The following is an 18,641-nucleotide window of genomic DNA, read 5'->3' as shown; positions in this document are numbered from 1 at the left end:
CCAACATTTCTGGTATGTTATTAGTGTCCTCCTTTGTGAAGACAGAACCAAAGTATGTATTTAATTGGTCAGCCATTTCTTTGTTCCCCATTATAAATATGTGCCGACGAAAGCAAGGAGAGATAATTAATGCATGGCAGGAGACTGCAGAATAGGGGAAGTGACTCACAGCATGGTTGTCTAATGGATGTTGCACTGCTAGATCTTCACTTGCTTGAGCACCGCCGACCTCACCATCAGCACAGGAATGACTCTATTTTCAAAGCCCGTGAGGACTTTGATTTCAGGCATTCTTCCACCAGTCTGTGACCTCTCCCTTTCGTTGTGTGCCAGCTTGTCCGGCATGAAGATAGATGGAGAGTGTGTAAGCAGGATGCCTGCCAGGATAGGTGAGAAGGATGCCTGGCATATGTGGGTGCTGAGTGGTGCCATGGACGGAATGAGGACATGAACCGCAGGGCAAGTGAAGGTGTGTGCGAGAGAGTGGATGGTGATGTCCCTTGAACTGGCAATGAGTGAGATCCCTGCGGATATTTAATGGCTTTGTGATTGTGTGAATTGAGAGTGGCGGAACGGAGGAAATCATTTGTCCTCTTTCGGCACTGGGTGGCTGTCCTCCTTTGCAGGACTTTGGTGCTGACCACCTCTTCCACCGCCTCCCATGCAGGATTGGTGACCTTGCTTGCTGGCTTTTGCTCAGATCGGGGGTAGAGGACATCGCGGCGGGCCTCCACTGCATCCAGTACATGCTCGAGGGAGGTGTCGCTAAATCTGGGGGCAGCATGTTTCCTCCCTTTGGCAGCCATCAGTTCCCAGCAGCTTCCTATCCCTTGAAGAGTGCTAGCTCTGTGCAGGAGCGGCCTTTAACTATGGTGGTTTACTGAAGGCCTGAGGTGACAGTGGGGTGGGCAAATCTGAGGGTGCCTCTCCAGCGACCCAGCGTGTTTTCCCAGAATGCATAATGAATGAGGTGGGAATGGGACAATATGGCGTGAAAATCGCCATTGCGACCAGCGGGTAAAATGTCCTTTCTCTCACCTGCTACCGCACTTGGTGCAAATCTGGGATGATTCCACCCAATGGTTTCAGTCTTTCCAGTATTCAATTGGAGGAAATTTCTGCTCATCCATTACTGGATGTCAGATAAGCATCTGACAATTTAGAGATAATGGAGGGGTCAAGAAAGCTGATAGTGAGGTAAAGCTTAGTGTCTTCAGCATAAACTTGGAACTGACATTGTGTTTTCAGATCATGTTGTCAAGGGGCAGTTAGTAGATGAGAAATTGGAGGAATCCAAAGATAGATCCTTCACAGACACCAGAGGAAACTGTTGAGATAGGAAGATAAACCATTGATGAAAATTCTCTGGCTACGATTAAATAAATAAGAATGGAACCAAGCAAGCGCAGCCCCATCCAACTGGATGATTATGGAGAAGTGTTGGAGGAGAATGGTGTGATCAACTGTGTTAAAGGCTGCAGATAGGTCAAGAAGGACAAGCTAGGATAGTCACATTTGTGACTTATTTAAATACCATTTTGGTACTGTGGCAGGGCAGAAACCTGACTGGAGGGATTCAAGCATGGAGTTCTGGGAAAGATAGGCATGAATTTCTGAGGTGACAGCACATTCAAGCACTTTGGAGAGGAAATGGAGGTTGGAGATGGGGTAGTCTGTAAGGGCGGAGGGGGTCAAGTGTTTTTTTGAGGTGAGGATGATGATGGCAGATTTGAAGAAGTAAGAGACAGAAGCTGAAGAGTGAGAACCATTAATGATATCAGCTAACATAGCAACCAGGAAGGAAGATTAGTTGTAATGGGGTTGAGGGAATAGGAGGTGGCTCTCACTGGCAAGCTTGGGGAGGGCATGAAGGGAGGTAGGAGAAAGACTAGAGAAGGAAAGAAATTCAGGCTAGGGCAGGATGAGTCTTAGAGGAAGTTTGGCTTGGTCAGCCTTGGTTTGGAAGGAAAGTGACAAAGGCAACTGATCAGGTGGTCTCAATGATGCTGATAAAGAAATCGATGAGCTCCTTGCTCTTGTCGAAGGTGAAGGTTGAGGAGATAGGGGCATGGCTTGCAGTAGAGAAAAGAAACCAGGGGTTATCTTTGCGTTCCATGTAAAAATAATTAGAAAAGAAAAGGAAAAACGTTTTTAATTGCACAAGGGGATCCACTTCTGTGATCATAAAAATATCTGTGGGTTGATTTAGATTTTGCAAGAAATTTATCATGTACTTTATTTCAAATTTCCATTGTCCATTCATCATCATATTTGATGATTATTGCAATAGACATTGGGCTTCAGGGGAATAGTCTGCCCAGAATAGAAGATGAGTAAAGGGTGTGCATGAGATGAAGGGACTTCTGACTGTGGGAATGATCTATATGGGCGTGATGGGGCCATTGGGGTATGATGGATTCATTTTTGATACATGCTTCACTCATTCAGGTTAACTGAATCATGCCTGGTTGAAATTATTGCAGGCTTCTCTGGAAGCCAGGCAATCAGCTGCAGGCACCCAGGCTGCATCAGGCTCCCTTTCATCCTGCTACTCCTCCTCCTTTCTTTATTCATTCATGGGATGTGGGCATTAATGGAATAGCCAGCATTTATTGTCCATCCTGGTTGCCCTTGAAGAGTGGTGGTGAAATGCTTCTTGAACGCCTGAATTTCATGTGATGTAGATGCTGTAAGGGAGGGAGTTCCAGGATTTTGACTCATCGGCAGTGAACTCAAGTCAGGATAGAGTGTGGCTTGGAAACTAACTTGTAGGTGGTGGTGTTCCCATGTGCCCTTGGTCTTCTGGGTGATTAGAGGCTGTTCAAGGTGGTGGATAGCAGATGATCAAGTGGGCTGCTTTGTCATGGATGGTGTTGAACTTCTTGAGTGTTGAAGTTGCAGTCATCCAGGCAAGTCAGGAGCATTCTTTCACATGTGACTTGTGCTTTGTAGATGGTGGACGGGCTTAGAGGAATCAGGTGAGATACTTGCAACAGAGTTCCCAACGGCTTACATTTTCTTGTTATCACAGTATTTATGTGACTGAGTCAGTTAAGTTTCTAGTCAATGGTGACCCCCAGAATGTTGATAGTGGGGGATTCAGTGAAGGTAATGCCATTGAATGTCTGGCAAGTCTGACTAGGTTCTTCCTTGTTGGATGGTCATTGCCTGGCACTTATGTGGTACGAATGTTATTTGCCACTTATCAGCTCAAGCTTGGATATTGTCCAGGTCTTACTTCCTGCAGGCATGGACTGCTTCAATGTCTGAGGATTTGCGAGTGAAACTGAACTCTGTTGGAATCATCAGCAAACATTTCTATTTATAGAACAGAATCATAGCATGGTTACAGCACAGAAGGCGGCCATTTGGCCTGTTGTGTATGTGCTGACTCTTTAAAGGAGCAATTCACCTAGAGCCACTCCCTCCCCTTCCTCCCGTAGCCCTGCACATTCTTCCTTTTCAGATAATAATCCAATTTCCTCTTGAATGCTTTGGTTGAATCTGCGTCCACCATACCCTCAGATTCTAACCACATGCTGCGTGAAACAGTTTTATCTCATGTCGTGAGCGTTTGCTTCTTTTGCCAATTACCTTAATTCTGTGCCCTCTGGTTCTTCACTTCTTATTTCAGACCTTATGATGGAAAAAAGGTCCTAAGGTTGAGATGACAGTCTCCAATAGTCACAACTATGTTCCTTTGTTCCAGGTATGAAAACAGCTGGCGGAGAGTTTTCTCCTTTAATCCCATTGACTTCAGTTTCACTAGGATTCCTTGGTGTTGCACTTGGTTAAATGCTGCCTTGATGTCAAGGGCAGTCACTGTCACCTCACCCCACCTCTGGAATTCAGCTCATATTAATTTTGGTCCATGGAGTCTATGAGGTCTGGAACTGAGTGCTCTTGTTGGAATCCAAACTGAGCACCCTCTTCCTCTGAGGTGGGGAGAGCACCTCACCTTGTTCCTCTTGTGGCTCCAGTCCTCTCTGCAGTGCGATGTTGTGCAAGGTAAGATCATAAGAAATAGGAGGAGTAGGCCGTTCAGCCCATCGAGCCTGCTCCATCATTCAATAAGATTATGGACCTGATTGTGGCTTTAACTCCACTTTCACGCTTGTCCCCCACAACCCTATAAACTCCTTTGTCAATCACAAATCTATCTAACTCAGCCTTGAATATATTCAGTTACCCAGCCTCCGTGGAAGAGAATTCCAATGACTAACGATCCGTTGAAAGAAGAAATTCTTCCTCATCTATGCCCCCTAGTTATGGTATAGCAATCCCTTGCTGGTACAGCTGAAGAATGCCTCCTCCTTTGCCCAGGCACCTGAACTGCTTCTTCAGCAACCCAATACAGTAAGTTTCCATTTTACATTGTCCTCTTTTATGTTGTTTCGCTTTATTCTCGTATAGCATTGTGAGTTTCATTTTAAAGTCATTTCGCACTCACTTGATGGAAGGCCGCGTGACCTGATCGGCACATTTTTGAAAGCCACCTTTTGAAAGCCACAGTTGAACCTTCCACAGTCTCAGGTAGTGCATTTTAGATCTTGAACCACTTGCTATGCAAAAAGATTTTCCTCATTTCAGCTTTTGGCTCTTTTGACATTCACCTTATATTAGTGTCCTCTGGTTTTTGACTGTTCTGCCAATGGGAACAGTTTCTCCCTACCTGCCATCAGTGGTAGGAATCCTCACAGGTGTCATCAGTCATATTCTTAGAGATTTATCCAAAGAATCAACACTGATTCTGCTTGGAGGTACAAAAAGCCTGTGACAGGCAAAGAATGAAGGCATTGTGGTAGCTTTCAGGATATCTTGCACAGACATGCATGAAAACCTTCTAGAGCTCATAAACCAGCTAAACATTAATGAAGTAAAATCCCTTTTAATAAATACTCTTGGATGATCTGGGGGCACCTTGATTGCCTAGTGTCAATGATGTCCTGCACCTGTGGGAATCCAACCACCACAGCAAATGTGAGGAATCTCTGGTCTCATTAGTGACAAAATGGTGACTTTTGTACACATGGCACCAGTCGCCTGGGAGGCACACATATGGGAAACTCTTTCGAGTTATCAACAGTCACAGATTGCAACTCTCTTGAGTACAATCACAGTTCTTGGTTTCCGGGAGTGGGACATGAACCCACAACCTTCTGATTCAAAGGCGAGGGTGCTATGAACTGAGCCACAGCTGACACCTATAGGAAACTCCTTCGAGTTATCAACAGTCACAGATTGCAACTCTTTCGAGTACAATCACAGTTCTTGGTTTCCGGGAGTGGGACATGAACCCACAACCCTCTGATTCAAAGGTGAGGGTGCTATGAGCTGACACCTATGGGAAGCTGATCATGAAATCCTGCAGATGTAACGAGCAGGACCCTGGAAGAAGCCTGTGGCAAAGAAATTCAGCATTGTGGTGACTTTGATGTCCATGAGCAAAGAATGTCCATTTTGCCATTTAGAAGAATGTATTGTTCTAGGTTGCTGCAGATGTTAGCAATAACATGCCTTGAAAGCCTGAGCCTCCTCAGGCACTGCTGTTCCTTGTCAAAGAAAGCCTTGTGCTGCAGCTATAACCTCCATCAAGCTCTGTCCTGTGTCATCTAGTGATGGAGAAGGCAGCTGCTGTTGCTAGTGGTGTGACCGCTCCTCTTGCTCCTCATCAAGGTCATAGAGACATAAAGTTATACAGCACAGAAATAGGCCCTTCGGCCTATCATGTCCATGCTGGGCATCAAGCACCTATCCTAATCCCATTTTCCAGCACTTGGCCCATAGCCCTGTATGGCATTTCAAGTGCTCATCTAAATACTTCTTAAAGGTTGTGAGGGTTCCTGCCTCTATCACCCCCTCAGACAGTGTGTTCCAGCTTCCAACCGCCCTCTGGGTGAGAAGATTTTTCCTCAAATCCCCTCTAAACCTCCTGCCCCTTACCTTAAATCTATGCCCCCTGGTTATTGATACCTCCGCTAAGGGGAAAAGTTTCTTCCTATTTACCCTATCTATGCCCCTCATAATTTTGTATACCTCTATCAGGTCCCCCCTCAACCTTCTCTGCTCTAAGGAAAACAACCCTAGCCTATCCACTCTCTCTTCATAGCTGAAACGCTCCAGCCCCAGGCAACATCTTGGTAAATCTCCTTTGCACCCTCTCCAGTGCAATCACATCCTATAGTGTGGCGACCAGAACTACACAGAGTACTCCAGCTGTGGCCTAACCCGCATTTTATACAGCTCCAACATAACCTCCCTGCTCTTGTACTCTATGCCTCAGCTAATAGAGGCAAGTATCCCAGATGCCTTCTTAACCGCCTTATCTACCTGTGCTGCTGTCTCCAGGGACCTGAGGGCATGTACACCAAGGTTGTTCTGATCCTCTGTACTTCCTAGGATCCTACCATTCATTGTGTATTCCCTTGCTGTGTTGGTCCTCCCAAAATGCATCACCTCACACTTCTCAGGATTAAATTCCATTTGCCACTGCACTGCCCATCTTACTAGCCCATCTATATTGTCCTGTAATTTAAAGCTTTCCTCCTCACTATTAACGACACCACCAATTTTCGTGTCATCTGCAAACTTACTAATCATACCTCCTATATTTACATCTAAATCATTAATGCACACTGCAAACAGCAACGGTCCCAGCACCGATCCCTGCAATACACCACTTGTCACAGACTTCCAATCGCAAAAAGAACCTTCGACCATCACCCTCTGCCTCCTGCCACTAAGCCAATTTTGGATCCAATTTGCCAAATTTCCCTGGATCCCATGGCTCTTACCTTCTTGACCATTCTCCCATGTGGCACCTTGCCAAAAGCCTTACGTAGACTATATCAACTGCACTACCCTCATCTGCGCAACTGGTCACCTCGTCGAAAAATTCAATCAAATTTGTTAGACATGATCTCCCTCTGACAAAGCCAAACTGACTATCCCTGATTAATCCCTGATTCTCCAAGTGGAGATTAATCCTTTGCCTCAGAATTTTCTCCAATAGTTTCCCTACCACTGATGTTAAGATTCACTGGTCTCCAATTACCTGGTTTATCACTAATATCCTTCTTGAATAATGGCACCACATTCGCTGTCCTCCAGTCCTCTGGCACCTCTCCTGTGGCCAGAGAAGATTTGAAAATTAATGTCAGAGCCCCTGCAATCTCCTCCCTCACCTCACATAGCAGCCTGGGATACATCTCATCTGGGCCTGGAGATTTATTCACTTTTAAGCCCGCTAAAACCACTAATACCTCCTCTCTTTCAACGGTAATTTGTTCAAGTATATCACAGTCCCCCTCCCTGATTTCTACACCTACATCATCCTTCTCCATAGTGAACAGATGAAAAGTAATCATTCAAAACCTCACCTACATCCTCCAGCTCCACAAACAGATTGCCACTTTGGTCCCTAATGGGCCTTACTCTTTCCCTGGTTATCCTCTTGCCCTTAATATATTTATAAAATGCCTTGGGATTTTCCTTTATCTTGCCCGCCAGTGTTTTTTCATGCCCTCTCTTCGCTCTCCTAATTACTTTTTTAAGTACCCCCCTACACTTCCTATACTCCTCTAGGTGTTCCACTATTTGCAGCCCTCTGTATCTGCCATAAGCCTTCTTTCAATTCCTTATCCAATCCTTTATATCCCTTGACATTCAGGGTTACCTGGACTTGTTGGTCCTATCCTTTACCTTTACGGGAACATGTTGGCCCTGAGGTCTCACTATTTCCTTTTTGAATGACGCCCACTGGTCTGATGTAGACTTTACTACAAGTAGCTGCTCCCAGTCCACTTCGGCCAGATCCTGTCTTATCATATTGAAATTGGCCTTCCCCCAATTCAGGACCTTTATTTCCAGTTCATCTTTGTGCTTTTCCATAACTAAATTTTACAGAGTTATGGTCACTATCCCCGAAATGCTCCCCCACTGACACTTCTACCACTTACCTGGCTTCATTCCCTAAGATTTGGTCCAGTACCGCCCCTGCTCTTGTAGGACTTTCTACGTGCTGGCTCAAAAAGCTCTCCTAGATGCATTTTAAGAATTCCACCCCCTCTAAGCCTTTCACACTAAGACTGCCCTAGTTAACATTGGGGAATATTACCCAATTACCCTACTATTATTACTCTATTATTTTTACACTTCTCTGAGATTTGCCTACATATCTGCTCCTCTATCTTCTCCTGACTGTTTAGAGGCCTATAGTACACTCCCAGCAAAGTGATTACCTCCTTTCTGTTTTTACGTTTCACCCTCATTTGAGGGGCCTTCTAAGATACCATCCTTCCTTACTGTAGTAATTGACTCCTTGATCAATAGTGCAATGCCACCTCCTCTTTTACACCCTCCCACCCCCACCCCGCACCCCACCCGTCATGCCTGAAGATTCTATACCCTGGAATATTGAGCTGCCAGTCCTGCCCTTCCCTCAACCATGTCTCTGTCTCTGTGATAGCAACAAAATCATATTCCCATGTGTTAATCAACACCCTCAATTCATCTGCCTTACTTGTAAGACTCCTCGTGTTAAAATAGATGCAATCCAGCCTTGTGTTATTCCCTTGTGCCTTAACAGGACTATATTTGCTCTGCCTTCCAGACTGAATTAGTTTCTCTTCTATATTTGGCTGTGCATCTACTGTACTTCCACTCTGTATCCCATCCCCCTGCCAAATTAGCTTAAACCCCCTCCAACAGCACTAGCAAACCTCCCCGCAAGGATGTTAGTCCTGTTCTGGTTCAGATGCAACCCGTCTGACTTGTACAAGCCCCACCTTCGCCAGAAACAGGAACAGACCAGCGATTCAGGAAACTAAAGCCCTCCCTCCTGCACCATTTCTTCAGCCACGCATTCATCCTCTCTATCCTCCTATTCCTATACTCACTAGCATGTGGCACAGGAAGTAATTTAGAGATTACAACCTTTGAGGTCCTGCCTTTTAATCTGCTTACTAGCTCCCTAAATTCTTGTTGCAGGACCTCATAAGAACATAAGAACTAGGAGCAGGAGTAGGCAATTCAGCCCCTCGAGCCTGCCCCGCCATTCATTACGATCACGGCTGATCTCATTTTGGCCTCAATTCCAATTTCCTGCCCTCTCCCCATAACCTTTAACCCATTACTAATTAAAAATCTGTCTATCTTCTCCTTAAATTTATTCAGTGTCCTGGCATCCATTGCACTCTGAGGTAGTGAATGCCACAGATTCATGAACATTTGAGAAAAGTAATTCCTTCTCATCTCTGATTTAAATCTACCACCCCTTAGCCTAAAACTATGACCTCTTGTTCTAGAATGCCCCACAAAGGGAAACATCCGCTCCACGTCTACTTTGTCCATCCCTTTTAGCATCTTATATACCTCAATTAGATCTCCTCTCATCCTTCTAAACTCTAGTGAGTATAGGCCTAAACTGCTCAATCTCTCCTCATAAGACAAGCCCCACATCTCTGGAATCAATCTAGTGAACCTCCTCAGAACTGCCTCCAGTGCGAGTTCCTCAAGTAAGGGGACCAAAACTGTGCACAGTACTCCAGGTGCGGTCTCACCAATGCCTTGTACAGTTACAACAACACTTCTCTATTTTTACACTCTATTCCTTTAGCAATAAATGCCAACATTCCATTTGCCTTCCTTATTACCTGCTGTATCTGCATACTAGCTTTCAGCGATCCATGCACAAGGACATCCAGGTCCCTCTGCACTGAAGCATTCTGAAGTTTCTCTCCATTTAAATAATAAGTCGCCTTTTTATTCTTCCGACCAAAATGGATAACCTCACTTATCCACGTTAAACTCCATCTGCCAAATTTTGTCCCATTCACCTAACCTGTCCATATCCATTTGTAAATTTCTTATTTCTTCATTGCAACTTACTTTCCCACCTATTTTGGTGTCATCTGCAATTTAGCTATAGTACCTTCTATCCCTGAATCCAAGTCATTAATATAGATTGTAAATAGTTGGGGCCCAAGGACCGAACCCTGTGGCACAGCTTGCCATGCAGAAAAAGACCCATTTATCCCGACTCTCTGCTTTATGTTGGTTAGCCAATCCTCTATCCAAGCTAATGTATTACCCCTAACTCCACGTGATCTTATCTTGTGTATTAATCTTTTGTGTGGCACCTTATCAAAGGCCTTCTGGAAGTCCAGATATACTACATCTACAGGATCCCCATTATCCACTTTGCTTGTTACATCTTCAAAGAACTCTAGCAAATTAGTCAAACACGATTTACTCTTCGTGAAACCATGCTGACTCTGATGGATTGCATTTTGACTTTCCAAATGCCCCATTACTACTTCCATAGTAATGGATTCCAACAATTTCCTAACGACAGATGTTAAACTAACTGGTCTATAGTTTCCTACTTTCTGCCTCCCCCTCTTTTTGAATAAGGGCGTTATATTACCATTTTTCCAATCCACTGGAACCTTTCCAGAATCCAGGGAATTTTGGAATATTATAGCTAATGCATCCAGTATCTCCGCTGCCACTTCCTTTAAGACCCTGGGATGTAGGCCATCAGGTCATGGGGACTTGTCACCCTTTAATCCCAATAGTTTGCTCAGAGCTTTTTCTCTAGTGATGGTGATTGTTCCTCCTCTATATCCTCTGCACTACCTGTTATATTGGGGTGGTCCTCCACTGTGAAAACTGAGGGAAAATATTGATTAAGCGTCTCTGCGATTTTCCTGCGTTCCCCACTATTAACTCCCCAGTCTCATCCTCCAAAGGACCAACATTCACTTTAGCTACTCTCTTTCCTTTTATATACTTGTAGAAGCTTTTGCTATCAGTTTTTACATTTTGCGCTAGTTTTCTTTCATAACTTACCTTTGCTCTTTTTATTATTTTCATAGTAACCCTTTGTTGATCTTTAAAAGTTTCCCAATCTTCCAGCCTGCCACTGACCTTTGCAATTTGGTATGCCTTAGTTTTTGCCTTTAAGTTATCTTATCATACCTCTTTCTACCTATATCATTGGTACCAATGTGAACCACAACCTCTGACTGTTCGTCCTCCCCCTTCAGAATGCCCTGTTGCTCTGTGACATCCTTGACCCTGGCACCAGGGAGGCAACACACCATCCTGGAGTCACATCTACGGCTGCAGAAGCGCCTGCCTGCACCTCTCACTATTGAGCCTCCTACTACTATTGCTCTATTGTGTAGTTGCATAAACTGCTCTCATGCTGCTTTGAAGGCTGACAGCATCAAAGTGGGCAAAGTCCAAGGTAGGGGAAATGGCTTTGAAAAAGTTGGAACCACTTGGGAAGCAGTGAAAGCACATGCTCAGAACAAGTTATGTGGGCGCAAGCCGTTCACCAAGGCAGCAGCTATGCAGATTCACTTTCTAAAGGCTTTCTAGCCTGTCGGTTTCATTGAACAATGACTCCCCACTGTTCTCTCACCTTGTTGACCCTAGCCAGTTACACATAGCTCAGGAAACTGTGTGCTGGCTATTAAAGCCAGGATTCTGGGTTGGTTATTTATGTATTTAAATTTTTGACCCGACAGCTCCATAGGAAATTCCTGCACATCTCCAAACATGTCCCAATAAAAACTGAAGTGAGCAGGAACATGTTGGGTTTCTGACACAGTGGCATTTTTCAGGGATTTAACCCACTGTCTACATCTGAACCTGCCTACCACCACGGCACCCCACCCTTCCCCCACCCCCATCACCTACCATCCTGGCAGTTACAATTCTGCCCAATATATTTCATAATGTATCTAAACAAATATTTCTCACTGCCTTTTTCGCTACTTCCTTCCGCTCCTCATTCTCTGTTTCTGCTTGCTTTTTCTTTTCTTCCTCTTTCTTCTTGCGAGAGATTTCTTTAAGCACATCTTTCTTCTTTGCCTTCCAGGCCTCAAATGAAGCATTTGCTTCTTTTTTGCTTTCAATCTTCTCCTTTGAAAGAAACAAAGCAACGCTCAATTAAAACATTTAGACATCATTTTTAACAGAATACTTTTAAAAATGTAATAACATTTTTAAAAAGTTGCAAATTATTTCAAACGTGATTTCCCAACCAGCATTCCCTGTGAACACTGCTCCTAGTAGGAGCCCTTAAACAGATAAGATTCTGCATTTCTATTTATTTACCTTCCAATTTTTTTCCCTTATGTCTTTTCCCTTTGAGGACAAAACTTGTGCTGGGTGCATTTTCATGGCAGCTTGTATGGCAGCAGCCTTATCTAACAAAAGGTCATTGAGCTGAAATGTTAACTATTTCTCTATCCACAGATGCTGGCTGGTCTGCTGGATATTTATAGCATTTTCTGTTTTTATTCCTCGCCCTTTATCTTTAACTTTGATAATGTACGAAGAACTATTTGACTATGGAAGCATTGGAACAAGGTTTGATGCATATTTTTTGTCTAACAAGAGTGTGAGAGAGAGATGATTTTCCTTAGTCATTCATAGGATGTGAACATCATCGACAAGGCCAGCATTTTTTTCCCCTCCTCAATTGCCCTTGATAATATAGTGGTGAGCTGCCTTCTTCAATGCTGCATTCATATTATATACTATTCGGTACCTGGATCTGCATCTGAAGTGCGGTAACCTGCAAGGCTACAAACCAGGTGCTGGGAAGTGGGATTGAAAATGAGTGGCTAGCTTTTTTTTGGCCGACACAGACACAATGGGCTGAATGGCCTCTTTCTGCGCCAAAACCTTTCTATGGCTCTATTCCATGAGGTGAAGGTACTCCTGCAGCGCTGTTAAGGAGTTCCAGGATTTTGACCCAACAACAATGAAAGAATGACAATATATTTCCAAGGCAGGATGGTGTGCAACTTGGAGTGGAACTTGCAGGCAGTAGTTTTCCCATCTGCCTGCCACCCTTGACCCTTTTAGGTGGCAGAGGTCAAAGGTTTGGGAGATGCTGTGGAAGGAATCTTGGTGAGATGTTACAGAGCACGGTACATAAGCAGACATGGTGTGCCACTGGTAGAGGGAGTGAATGTTTTAGATGGTGAATGGAGAGCCAATTAACTAGCTGTTTTGACCTGGATAGTTTTATGCAGCTTCACTGTTGTTGGAGCTGTATTCATCCAGGCAAGTGGAGAGTATTCCAACACACTCCAAACTTGTGCTTTGTAGACAGTGGAGAAGCTTTGGGGAGTTAGAAGGTGATTCACTCGCTGAAGAATATCCAGACTCAGATCCATGCTTGTAGCCATGGTATTTATGTGGCTGATCCAGTTAAATTTCCAGTCAAAGGTGACCCTTAGGATGCTGAGTGGCTTCAGTGAAGGTAATGCTGTTGAAAGAATGTCAGTGGGAGGTGATTAGACTCTCTCTTGTTAGACCTTGTCTGGCATTGTGTGGCAGGATGTTACCTACCACTTATCAGCTCAAGCCTGAATATTGTCCAGCTCTTGCTGCTTATAGGCACACAACAATTTTAAGGCAGAAGTAAATAGATTCTAGATAAGCAAGGGGGTGAAAGGTTATCGGGGGCAGATGGGAATGAGGAGTTGAGGTTACAATCAACCATGATCTTACTGAATGGTGGAGCAGGCTCAAGGATTTGAGTGGCCTACTCCTGTTTCTAATTCGTATGTTTTTATGTTCATAACAGTTCATTGTCTGAGGAGTTACGAATGGGACTAAACACTGTACATTCATCAGGGAACATCCCCATTCCTGACCTAATGATGGAGGGAAGGCAACTGATGAAGTAGCTGAAGATATTTAGAGTGAGGACACCGCCCTGAGAAACTCCTGCAGCTTAAGTTATTGGCCTCTAACAACCTCAACAGTGGAAAACCTGCCTCCTGCTTTGCATTGACATCAATTTTATTAGGGCTCCTAGTCAACCCACAGGACAGAAGAGTTCAGGATAATAGATGGGTGACCATCCGGAATGGTAGGAAGAGACAGTAGGTGCAGGAGTCTTTGGCGTGTATGCCACTCTTAGAACCATAGAACAGATACAGCACAGAAATAAGCTATTTAGCCCATCGTGTCTGCACTGGCCAGAAAATAAAAAAATAAAAAACTAGCTGCCCGTTTTAAACAAAAACAAAAATACCTGGAAAAACTCAGCAAGTCTGGCAGCATCTGCGGAGAGGAACACAGTTAACGTTTCGAGTCCGAATGACCCTTCAACAGAACTAAGTAAAAATAGAAGAGAGGTGAAATATAAGCTGGTTTAAGGGGTGGGGGGGGGGGGGGGGGACAAGTAGAGCCAGTGATAGGTGGAGATAACCAAAAGATGTCACAGACAAAAGGGCAAAGAGGTGTTGAAGGTGGTGATATTATCTAAGGAATGTGCTAATTAAGGGTAGAAAGCAGGACAAGCAAGGTACAGATAGCCCTAGTGGGGGTGGGGTGGGGTGAAGGAATCAAAAAAGGCTAAAAGGTAGAAATAAAACAATGGATGGAAATACATTTAAAAATAATAGAAATAGGTGGGAAAAGAAAAATCTATATAAATTATTGGAAAAAAAAGGGGGGGATCGGAATGGGGGTGGGGATAGAGGAGAGAGTTCATGATCTAAAATTGTTGAACTCAATATTCAGTCCGGAAGGCTGCAAAGTGCCTAGTCGGAAGATGAGGTGCTGTTCCTCCAGTTTGCGTTGAGCTTCACTGGAACAATGCAGCAGGCCAAGGATGGACATGTGGGCATGAGAGCAGGGTGGAGTGTTGAAATGGCAAGCGACAGGGAGGTCTGGGTAATGCTTGCGGTCAGACCGAAGGTGTTCTGCAAAGCGGTCACCAGTCTGCGTTTGGTCTCTCCAATGTAGAGGAAACCGCATTGGGAGCAATGAATGCAGTAGACTGAATTGAGGGAAGTGCAAGTGAAATGCTGCTTTACTTGAAAGGAGTGTTTGGGCCCTTGGACGGTGAGGAGAGGGGAAGAGAAGGTGTACGTGTTGCACCTTCCGCGGTTGCATGGGAAGGTGCCGTGGGAGGGGGTAGAAGTGTAGGGGGTGATGGAGGAGTGGACCAGGGTGTCCCAGAGGGAAGGATCCCTACGGAATGCCGCCAGGGGTGGTGAAGGGAAGATGTGTTTGGTGGTGGCATCATGCTGGAGTTGGCGGAAATGGCAAAGGATGATCCTTTGAATGCAGAGGCTGGTGGGGTGATAAGTGAGGATAAGGGGGACCCTATCATGTTTCTGGGAGGGAGAGGAAGGTGTGAGGGCGGATGCGCGGGAGATGGGCCGGACACGGTTGAGGGCCCTGTCAACCACCGTGGGTGGAAACCTCGGTTAAGGAAGAAGGAAGACATGTCAGAGGAACTGTTTTTGAAAGTGGCATCATCAGAACAGATGCGACAGAGGCGAAGGAACTGAGAGAATGTGATGGAGTCCTTACAGGAAGCGGGGTGTGAGGAGCTGTAGTCGAGGTAGCTATGGGAGTCGGTAGTCTTGTAATGGATATTGGTGGACAGTCTATCACCAGAAATTGAGACAGAGAGGTCAAGGAAGGGAAGGGAAGTGTCAGAGATGGACCATGTGAAAATGATGGAGGGGTGGAAATTGGAAGCAAAATTAATAAATTTTTACAGGTCCAGATGAGAGCATGAAGCAGCACCGAAGTAATCATCAATGTACCGGAGAAAGAGTTGAGGGAGGGGGGCCGGAGTACGACTGGAACAAGGAATGTTCCACATACCCCATAAAGAGACAGGCATAGCTGGGGCCCATGCGGGAACCCAGACCTGTTATTTGGAGGAAGTGAGAGGAGTTTAAGGAGAAATTGTTCAGTGTGAGAACAAGTTCAGCCAGACGGAGGAGAGTAGTGGTGGATGGGGATTGTTCGGGCCTCTGTTTGACGAAGAAGCGGAGAGCCATCAGACCATCCTGGTGGGGGATGGAGGTGTAGAGGGATTAGACGTCCATGGTGAAGAGGAGGCGGTTGGGGCCAGGGAACTGGAAATTGTTGATGTGATCTAGGGTGTCAGAGGAATCACGGATGTAGGTGGGAAGGGACTGGACAAGGGGAGAGAGAATGGAATGGAGATAGCAAGAAATTAGTTCCGTGGGGCAGGAACAGGCTGATACGATCGGTCTGCCAGGACAGTCCTGTTTGTGGATTTTGGGTAGGAGGTAGAAGCGGGCCGTCCGAGGTTGGGAGACTATCAGGTTGGAAGCTGTGGAAGGAAAATCTCCAGAGGAGATGAGGTCAGTAACAGTCCTGGAAACAATGGCTTGATGTTCAGTGGTGGGGTCATGGTCCAGGGGGAGGTAGGAGGAAGTGTCTGCGAGTTGACGCTCAGCCTCTGCGAGGTAGAGGTCAGTGCTCCATACAACAGCACCACCCTTGTCAGCGGGTTTGATGACAACCTCAGGGTTGGACCTGAGAGAACAGAGTGCAGCAAGTTCAGAGACAGGTTAGAGTGGGTGAGAGGAGCAGAGAAATTGAGACGACTAATGTCACGCCGACAGTTCTCAATGAAAAGATCAAGAGAAGGTAAGAATCCAGAGGGAGGAGTCCAGGTGGAGGCAGGTAAAAGGATCCGTTGAACGGGGAGAGGACTCCTGTCCAAAGAAGTGAACATGGAGACGAAGGCGACGGAAGAAGAGTTCAGCATTGTGCCAAGACTAAAATTCATTGAGATGAGTCAAACTAAGTCCTTTGCTGAGCACTGAACGTTCAGCGTCGGAGAGGGGAAGGTCAGAGGGTATGGTGAATACACAGCCAGGGCTGGGATTGGAAGACGGGATGGGGACAGAGGGACAGGCAGGAGTGGAGAGTCCTGGATGGGTGTTGGTGTCAATGAGTTTTTGGAGCTTGCATTCCTTTGCACCTGAAAGAAAGAGACAAAGTTTCTTGTTGAGGCGTCGGATGAGACGAAGAATAAAATGAAACTGGGGGCAAGGACAGCTTAGAGATAGGGTGAGTCGGTGCTGCTGGAGGGAGAGGTCGAGTGTGTTCATATGGCGGCACATGGCACTGAGTGTGGATCTCAGAATGCGACGAGAACAGCAGTCTGAGAAGCGTTGTATGTCCCGGAGGTATCTGTAATCCTGGGTGGGTTCAAAACATGAGGGATGGAACTTCAGTTGACATCCACATGGGGTAAGTCGGAGACGGAGACAGTCACTGAGGAAGGAAATATGGCTGTGAAAGCGGGTTTTAGTAAACACCTTGTCAAACACCAGGAGAGAAATGGAAAGCAATGAAGGTGAACAAGGCAAAAGAGAGATACGAAAATCCTGTCGGAAAGAAGAGCAATACTTCTTCAAGATAGGCATTCCTTGAAGAGGAGTGGCAGTCAATTAAACACTAAGATAAAAGCAAAAAACTGCGGATGCTGGAAATCCAAAACAAAAACAAGAATACCTGGAAAAACTCAGCAAGTCTGGCAGCATCTGCGGAGAGGAACACAGTTAACGTTTCGAGTCTGAATGACCCTTCAACAGAACTAAGTAAAAATAGAAGAGAGGAGAAATATAAGCTGGTTTAAGGGGGGGTGGGACAAGTAGAGCCAGTGATAGGTGGAGATAACCAAAAGATGTCACAGACAAAAGGGCAAAGAGGTGTTGAAAGTGGTGATATTATCTAAGGAATGTGCTAATTAAGGGTAGAAAGCAGGACAAGCAAGGTACAGATAGCCCTAGTGGGGGTGGCCATTTAACCCCGCCTTCCAGCACCTGATCTGTAGCTTTGCAGGTTACAGCACTTTAGGTGCAGATCCAGCTGCCTTTTGAATGACGATTTCTGCCTCCAACACCAAACCAGGCAGTGAAACACCCACCACCCTCTGGGTGAAGAAGTTTTTCCTCATGTCCCCTCTAATCCTTCTATCAATCACCTTAAATCTGTGTCCCCTGATAATTGACTTCTCTGCTAGGGGAAATAGGGAACCCCTGTCAACTCTATCTAGGCCCCTCATAATCTTGTACACCTCAAATGCAACTACATTATTCCAAAACAGAGACCTGGCTCAAAGAAGGGCAGGGCTGGTTGTTAAATAGTCCTGGGTACAAGGTATATAGGAGAGACAGGAAAGGAAGAAAAGTGGAGGGGAGTGACAATATTGATTAAGGATGGTATTACAGTTCTGGAGAGAGAGGATGTTCCAGAAGGGCCGAGGACAGAATCTCTCTGGCTAGAGGTAAGGAATAAAAAAGCTTCAATAACATTGATCGGTGTAGTACATAGACCACCAGCTAGCGGAACGGATGTAGAGGAACAAATTTGCAATGATATTACAGAGGTGCAAGAGTTATAGAACAATTATAATAGGGGACTTCAATTATCCAAATATAGACTGGGATAGGAATAGTGCAAAGGGACAAGAAGGGTGAGAATTCCTGGAGTGTGTTCAAGATAATTTTCTGTAGCAGTATGTTTCTGGTCCAACGAGAGGGCAGGCACTGTTGGACTTGACCCTGGCGAATGAGTTTGCTCAAGTGGATCAAATAACAGTGGGAGAGCATTTAGGGGACAGTGACCATTGTATCATAAGGTTTGGGTTAATCATGGAAAAGGACAAAGAGCAATCCAGAGTAGGGATAATTAATTAGGGGAAAGTCAACGTTGATGGGATGAGAATGCATCTGAGTCGAGTGAATTGGAATGAAATGCTGACGGAAAAGACAGTGGCTGAACAATGGGCCACCTTCAAAGAGATAGTATTGCAAGCAATGACAAGGTAT

General features: G+C 45.2%; 1 protein-coding gene across 2 annotated transcripts in view; it reads right to left on the bottom strand.

The window, feature by feature from the left end:
- LOC144679839 (uncharacterized) overlaps nucleotides 1-18,641 on the bottom strand; it is a 219,366-nt gene that overhangs the window by 57,924 nt on the left and 142,801 nt on the right. For both annotated transcript variants that reach the window (XM_078540682.1, XM_078540692.1), the window contains one exon: nucleotides 11,770-11,931. In XM_078540682.1, the coding sequence (XP_078396808.1) occupies nucleotides 11,770-11,931 (162 nt within the window). The remainder of the gene's footprint in view (nucleotides 1-11,769; nucleotides 11,932-18,641) is intronic.

The sequence above is a fragment of the Cetorhinus maximus genome, chromosome 1, assembly GCF_964194155.1.
Source record: "Cetorhinus maximus chromosome 1, sCetMax3.hap1.1, whole genome shotgun sequence".
Taxonomy (NCBI): Eukaryota; Metazoa; Chordata; class Chondrichthyes; order Lamniformes; family Cetorhinidae; genus Cetorhinus; species Cetorhinus maximus.
Note: the sequence above shows the minus strand (reverse complement) of the source record. Positions and strands in the feature narration are given on the sequence as shown.